Consider the following 8,214-nt stretch of genomic DNA (forward strand, 5'->3'; position numbering starts at 1 on the left):
CGTTATTCGTTTAAATTGAAACTGGTCGCAAATGATGCCAAAACAGCGCTGATTTGCTCTTTTTATAACAAAAATCTAAATAGCGACTAACAATAGTGAACCTCTTTCCAATGTAGGCAAATCCTCAACCAACCATGCTGCTCAAACATAATTTCAATTATTTACACCTCAACACAAAAGGAATTGCCATTCCCAGAAAAGATTTCGCTCCGTTTGCTCCCAATAAATAATATATTTTCATTGTCATAATTTTAAATGTTTTGTTAAATAAAAGGGTACAATTATGACAACTTATATTTTCTGAAGAGAACTCATGTGGATGAAGAGACTTTTAATGGTTGAAAAAGCCAACCCAGTCTTCTCGATTGCCGGAAATGCCCCTCGACACATTTCTTGTGAAAACTCTTAAGTATCGTAGTAACCTTGGTTAAAATTCCTATGATAAACATTTAAAGGAACTTTGGAAAAGGGCCGCACAAATGTTTGAATTTCGGAAATTAATTGGACTTTAAAAATACCAGAAATTTATTGGTGGAATCGGCTACCACCCACAGGGTACGGACGGGAGGTGCTATATGAAATTCCCAAGTTCATGTCGCCGTTAACAAACCTATACAAGGGTTTCTTGATCGTTTTGATCCTTGTCGCCATGAGAAAAATATAAAGAGTTTGCAAAATTTTACAAATGTGTACCTCTTATATAAATGTAATCATAATTATTAGCTAGGCTAATACCGAAGGCATCACCTGAAGCCCAAGTCATAGTGCGACTTTTGATTTGGGTGGTCCTTAATTTCTTCATTTGGGGTTTCCATTATGTTTAGGTTGGCTTTACGTTGGATTTAATCAATTGATTCTTTTAATCCTCTACTGATACTTTTATTCATCAACTGATACTTTTATTCACCAACTGTTACTCTTATTCATCATCTGATACTCTTATTCATCAACTGATACTTTTATTCATCAACAGATACTTTTATTCATCAACTGATACTTTTATTCATCAACTGATACTTTTATTCATCAACTGTTACTTTTATTTATCAACTGATACTTTTATTCATCAACTAAAACTTTTATTCATCAACTGTTACTTTTATTCAACAACTGATACTTTTATTCATCAACTGATACTTTTAGACAACAACGGATACTTTTATTCATCAACTGATACTTTTAATCATCAACTGATACTTTTAGTCAACAACTGATACTTTTATTCATCAACTGATACTTTTCTTCATCAACTCATACTTTTCTTCATCAACTCATACTTTTACACATTTATCTGCACGATTAGAAAAAAGCTAATAATTTATTACATCAACTGTTAGTTTAATACATAAACTGATCATTTATAACACCAGGTGTTACTTTAATACACCAGGTGTTACTTTAATACACCAGGTGTTACTTTAATACACCAGGTGTTACTTTAATACACCAGGTGTTACTTTAATACACCAGGTGTTACTTTAATACACCAGGTGTTACTTTAATACATCAGGTGTTACTTTAATACATCAGGTGTTACTTTAATACATCAGGTGTTACTTTAATACACCAGGTGTTACTTTAATACACCAGGTGTTACTTTAATACACCAGGTGTTACTTTAATACACCAGGTGTTACTTTAATACACCAGGTGTTACTTTAATACACCAGGTGTTACTTTAATACACCAGGTGTTACTTTAATACACCAGGTGTTACTTTAATACATCAGGTGTTACTTTAATACACCAGGTGTTACTTTAATACATCAGGTGTTACTTTAATACACCAGGTGTTACTTTAATACATCAGGTGTTACTTTAATACACCAGGTGTTACTTTAATAAACCAGGTGTTAATTAATACACCAGGTGTTACTTTAATACACCAGGTGTTATTTTAATAGATAAGGTGTTACTTTAATAGATAAGGTGTTACTTTAATAGATAAGGTGTTACTTTAATACAAAAGGTGTTACTTTAATACTCTAGGTGTTTCTTTAATACAACAGGTGTTACTTTAATTGATAAGGTGTTACTTTAATAGATAAGGTGTTACTTTAATACTCCAGGTGTTACTTAAATACACCAGGTGTTTGTTTGATACTTGTTTGATTTTAAATATGCTATATGACAAGTATACATAAAGATACACCAGTGCACACGAAGAAACCTTTCATTGTACTTCAACAACACTCATACCCATACATATTTCCGGTTTTATAGTACTGTTCAATTAACAACCTTTTTAATTCTTCGTGTTCTCTTGATTAGTGAAAAATGTGCAATTTGTTTAAATTCGATTGCAAATGTACTTGATTGAGTTAGCCGGTTAATGGAAAGCGCTTTTAACCGATTTAAAAAAAATGTTTATCCTCGAACGTCGAGGTAGTCCCGCCGTTGTTGTTAAAACTTAGAGAGTGTTTTGCTTAAATTCTCTGCGCAAGTCGTAAACAGGCGTTTGATATAAGTGACCCGAGATAGAAGACCGCAGGAAGAAGTGAAACGGGCCTAAAGCTGGCGAACTTGCAGGCGACGGAAGTGGACCGATTTGGCCCATACATCGCTGGGGGAAATAAACTATTAGATATTCCACAACATCACGTTGTTGATATGCTGGTGCACCACCATGCTCGAACTAAAAGTCGTCAAACATCTGCCCATGGAAGTTCTTTCAACTTGTTCGCATTTTCGTTTTGTAAGATAGCGAAGTGGGATTGCCCATTAAGATAAGGTTGAAGAAAAACGGTCCAATAAGATGATGACTGACCAGACCTGCCCTGACGTCAAGCCTAAATTCCTCTTTATGTTGATTAGGAAACTCCCAGCGAGGTTTGATATCACTCCACATATTTTGTTTCTGGTGGTGTAAAGGATCACTCCACATATTTTGTTTCTGGTGGTTTTACTAACAACACTTCCGATAACCAATAATAAGTATGTGCCAAATGTATTTAAAATTAAATTTTGTTGTGTTTACTGAGGTGATAATAGATGGTATTCCTGGCCGTAACAAGGTGCAATTTAAACGTACTTTCTACTATCAGACTCTCATGATACAGTGTTGACCGTCATGTTTTATTTAACATGGTGGAATTTATGGTTTGAGGTGAGCTCTATAACTCCTAAGCCATAAATAACTTAATAAACATAAGTATATATACTTCCTATTATCACAAAGCTGAGTATTTTTATGATAGTCTTTTTCGCTATGGATTGACAACGCCTTTAACTTTATAGCTCGTAAACTAAAAAAAAAACATATTCGGAAAATAAACCGGTTAAGCCAATCCTCAGAAACGTGAAAAATAAACTTGAAGGAGAGTAAATTTAGCTTTTTGTGTAAAGTCTACATTTTTCTAAGTTATCGCTTCACGTTTTAACAGGAATAAGCTCTCACAAATCCATAAAAGAAATCTTTGATGAATGGTTTCGGGTTCAATATAAAGTGAAGAAGTCGGTAAAATAAATATTAAAGGTACCTTAGTCACATCTTTACTGGACTGCAAAGGATTAAAATAATTAAAAGTAGATCTCATAAATAATTATTTCTTTACTCTAAACTGTTAGTCATGCATATTTTTTCGGCTTTCCCGGCGAATGGCCTTGCTTTCTGTTCAATTACTTAATTTATTTTATATATATTATAGTTAAGAAAACAAACTTTGAAGTCACAAAACTATTCATAAATAACTGAAATAATATCAAAATGAAAGACAACAACCGAAAAAATAATTATTAAAAATGAAGTGAAAATAATTGATAATACATTTTGAACTTGTCTCGCAAGAATATGAAACGAATAAGGTTTGCGGCAGCTTTCATGGCCATTTCTTTACCTACAAATGTTAATTAAAATTAAGTCTCAACATGAAAATGTTTATTATAGTATATAGCTTGCACTTTGATTCGCAAACTTAACTGTTTAAATTACAATATAACAGTGTTAAAGCCTTTTTAACCACAAATGAAATATAAATTACCGTAATGAGCTATGAATTCCGGGCTATAGCCCTCAAATTAGACGTTAATAACGGTAATGGGCTATGTAATCTTTTCTTCGGCTGACCAATCTGACATTATATACGGTATGGGGTATGGAATCCTCTTTTTGGTACCCAAACTATACAATTATTACGATAATAAACTATGGACTCCTCTCTTGGGCCCACAAATCAGGCATAATAATAATCAGCTAGGCTAATACCCAAGGCACCACCTTAGACCTAAGTCACCATGCGACTTTTGAAGCCATTAATTCAGGTGGCCGGTTTACAATGCGTAGGAGGGTGGTGGCAAGCCCTGCATGCCACGAGATCGAGCCAATAGCTCCCTACACTCACTATTACCGTTAACCTCAACAAGTTTTTACGGTATTGAGTAATGAAATCCTTTCTTTGGCGGATAATTTGGAATTAAATTACAGAGTGAGCCATGGAAATGATGGAATTATATGTTTGGTCCTCAAATTAGAGAATTTATAAGGTAATGATATATTTAATCTTTTCTTTATCCAACAAATCCGACAACTTACGGTTTGGCCATTGTCATGGTAATTTGTCGTAGTCATTTAGCATACCCTTTAATTAGCTCTTAACATTCGATAATTCGTGGTCGTCGATTAAATGACCGCGGTTAGCGTGGCGTTGCATTTTTGGGGCCCAATGCAACGGTTAAATCTCACATCTCTTGGTACGCCACGCTATCCGCTGTCATTAAATCGACGACCACGAATTATCGAATGTTAAGAGCTAAGGGTATGCTAAATGACTACGAGAAATTACCATGACAATGGTCATTTAATACACAAATTAAACGTTTAAACAAATACAATTTTAAGCACCTACACAATTTCAATCAATATCGACTAATAACGTTGCAATTCCCCGACAATCCCAACCCACATGCATCATCATTCCAAACTCTCATTAAAATAAACCCCGACACTACTACTATACAAAATCATTAAACCGATACTAGTAAAATCATATAAAAACTATTTGCCAAGCCAGCCATGTATAACTTCCCTAGTAGCACAAAAGTGGCGGCCCGTCGGCCGTCGGAAAAGAGTCCGCCGACTGTGTTGGGCAACCGTTCTTTTAGGAGTCGAAATGTCCTATCGGGCCATCACCCGTCTTGCTGTTTGGGAATTTAAAACTATCCACCTGTTTGCCGCCTCCCCCACGGCTGTTTGAAGCCTCTACCACGGCTGTTTGCCGCCTCCCCCACGGCTGTTTGCCGCCTCTCCCACGGCTGTTAGCCGCCTCTCCCACGGCTGTTTGCCGCCTCTCCCACGGCTGTTTGCCGCCTCTCCCCCGCCTGTTTGCCGCCTCTCCCACAGCTGTTTGCCGCCTCTCCCACGGCTGTTTGCCGCCTCTCCCCCGCCTGTTTGCCACCTCTCCCACGGCTGTTTGCCGCCTCTCCCACGGCTGTTTGCCGCCTCTCCCACGGCTGTTTGCCGAATCTCCCCCGCCTGTTTGCCGCCTCTCCCAGATCTGTTTGCCGCCTCTCCCACGGCTGTTTGCCGCCTCTCCCACGTCTGTTTGCCGCCTCTCCCATGTCTGTTTGCCGCCTCTCCCATGGCTGTTTGTCGCCTCTCCCACGTCTGTTTGCCACCTCTCCCATGTCTGTTTGCCGCCTCTCCCATGGCTGTTTGTCGCCTCTCCCACGTCTGTTTGCCGCCTCTCCCATGTCTGTTTGCCGCCTCTCCCATGTCTGTTTGCCGCCTCTCCCATGGCTGTTTGCCGCCTCTCCCACGGCTGTTTGCCGCCTCTCCCCCGCCTGTTTGCCGCCTCTCCCACGGCTGTTTGTAAAGAAAATTGGAGGAGGGGGGAGTGCCGAAGTATGGAAATCAGATTCCTTTGGTGGACTGTTTTCTTTTCCTATGCTGGGTTCGTTGGGGAGAGCGAACGTCGAGCTAATATTCCGGACTGAAACCGCCTCTCCCCCGCCTGTTTGCCGCCTCTCCCAGATCTGTTTGCCGCCTCTCCCACGGCTGTTTGCCGCCTCTCCCACGTCTGTTTGCCGCCTCTCCCATGTCTGTTTGCCGCCTCTCCCATGTCTGTTTGCCGCCTCTCCCATGGCTGTTTGTCGCCTCTCCCACGTCTGTTTGCCGCCTCTCCCATGTCTGTTTGCCGCCTCTCCCATGTCTGTTTGCCGCCTCTCCCATGTCTGTTTGTCGCCTCTCCCACGTCTGTTTGCCGCCTCTCCCCCGCCTGTTTGCCACCTCTCCCACGGCTGTTTGCCGCCTCTCCCACGTCTGTTTGCCGCCTCTCCCATGTCTGTTTGCCGCCTCTCCCATGGCTGTTTGCCGCCTCTCCCACGGCTGTTTGCCGCCTCTCCCACGGCTGTTTGCCGCCTCTCCCACGGCTGTTTGTAAAGAAAATTGGAGGAGGGGGGAGTGCCGAAGTATGGAAATCAGATTCCTTTGGTGGACTGTTTTCTTTTCCTATGCTAGGTTCGTTGGGGAGAGCGAACGTCGAGCTAATATTCCGGACTGAAACAGTATATTAGCTACGCGATAATACGTCGAAATTTTAGTATAAAACCATGCATGGATCCCGATTTACTCAGACAAGCCGTTGTGGTGAAAATAAATCTGCCAAATTTCCGTTATAAACTGTTATTTTTAATTTCGATAAGACTCCTCTTTTTCAAACAACTTTTCAATTCAAAACGTACATCGAGACTTCTTTTTACATATCACGAGGAGCGCGCTTGCTCGCGAAATAAAAGGCAGTCTTTTTTTTATATACAATACATATACATTAATTTTATTTACTGCGCGTACAAATACTAAGAATATGATACAATACATTTACATATACATTATCCAATTAAGTGGCACGTTATAATTTTCTACACTCCCCCCAGGTGATACCTGCAGTATCACCTAAGGTTCATGACGTGTCACTTCCAAATTACAAAGATGTTGAACAGCGCGTTGAATGTGTTTCCATTCGTCGTTCTTACTACGCAAAATCTGACGAGATCGTCTCTTCCCTTAACTACCTCTACAATTACACCGAGCTTCCACATGTGGCGTGGAAGCTTGTCTTCGTGGATTACGACCACGTCACCGTTTTGAAATTCACCCTTGTAATTTGTTTGTTTTGAGTGGTGGGCGGACCTTAATTCTTTTAAGTATTCGTTCCGCCATCTCACCCAGAAATTTTGCATTAAAGTTTCGCGATACTGATTTCTTTTAATCAATTCTTTCCTTGTAGAAGGTACATTCTCACGTTTATATGTTAGAGGGGGCAGAGAAGTAACTCTACGACCAAGCAAAAACTCTGAGGGGGTCAGAGGTGTAGGCTCGTTCTGATCATTGTAGGTGTATGTTATAGGCCTAGAGTTGATTTCTGTTAACGCGGTTTCGAGTTCAGTGTAAGACAAGGAGGCGTGGCCGAGCATTTTTTTTAAAGAGGTTTTCGTTGACCTCACTAGGCGCTCCCACCATCCTCCGTGCCACGCTGCTCGTTCTACGATAAATTTCCATTGAATACCCCGTATTCCGAAAAATTCTTTGAGTGACTCTGCCTTTAGGTTCTGAAAAATAATCTTGAGATCGGTATTAGCCTTTTTAAATGTTTTAGCGTTATCCGTGTAAACAGAGGTGGGGACCCCTCTTCTAGCAATTATACGCCTGAAAGCCATGAGAAACTCGTCGGTGCTTAGCGCGGGTACCAACTCCAAATGAATCGCGCGGGTCACGGCGCAGGTGGCGAGACAAATGTACGCCTTTGTAATTTCTTTTTTATTTTTAACCCGCAAAGGGCCAGCGAAATCTACACCTATAATCGAGAATGGAGGGCTTTCATCAATCCTATCGTGTGGGAGGGGTGCGGTAGGAACATATCCAGGTTTCACGCTGAGCCTTTTGCATATAGTGCAATCCTTTACTACAGTTCGCGCTATCTGCCTGGCGCTAGGTATCCAATACCTCTCTCTAAGTTGGGTAATGGTGTCGTTAATTCCACCATGAAACACTTGAAAATGGCTTCTAACAATTATCATTTTAGCGAGTCTCTGATTTTTATCTAAAATTATGGGATGCTTTTCCGCGTAAGACAGCGAAGATTCTTCGAGACGCCCTCCTACACATATTAATCCTGCTTCAGTTTTGAACCTGATTCTAGAGCTTTTCCCTCTTTAAGCCTTACTAATTCGGATTGAAAATCTTCGCCTTGTACTGATTTTAACCATAAAATTTCGGCG

The 8,214-nt window shown here is 40.2% G+C and overlaps 1 protein-coding gene across 1 annotated transcript; it reads right to left on the reverse strand.

Moving 5' to 3' along the window:
• Positions 1-6,906: 6,906 nt before the first annotated feature.
• LOC149962018 (uncharacterized) lies at positions 6,907-8,013 on the reverse strand. Its single transcript, XM_090164362.1, has one exon. It carries the CDS (start codon positions 8,011-8,013, stop codon positions 6,907-6,909), a length of 1,107 nt encoding a protein of 368 aa, XP_090020488.1.
• Between the last annotated feature and the right edge of the window lie 201 nt (positions 8,014-8,214).

Source organism: Leiobunum rupestre, chromosome 1, assembly GCF_980474605.1.
Source record: "Leiobunum rupestre chromosome 1, qqLeiRupe1.1.hap1, whole genome shotgun sequence".
Lineage (NCBI taxonomy): Eukaryota > Metazoa > Arthropoda > Arachnida > Opiliones > Sclerosomatidae > Leiobunum > Leiobunum rupestre.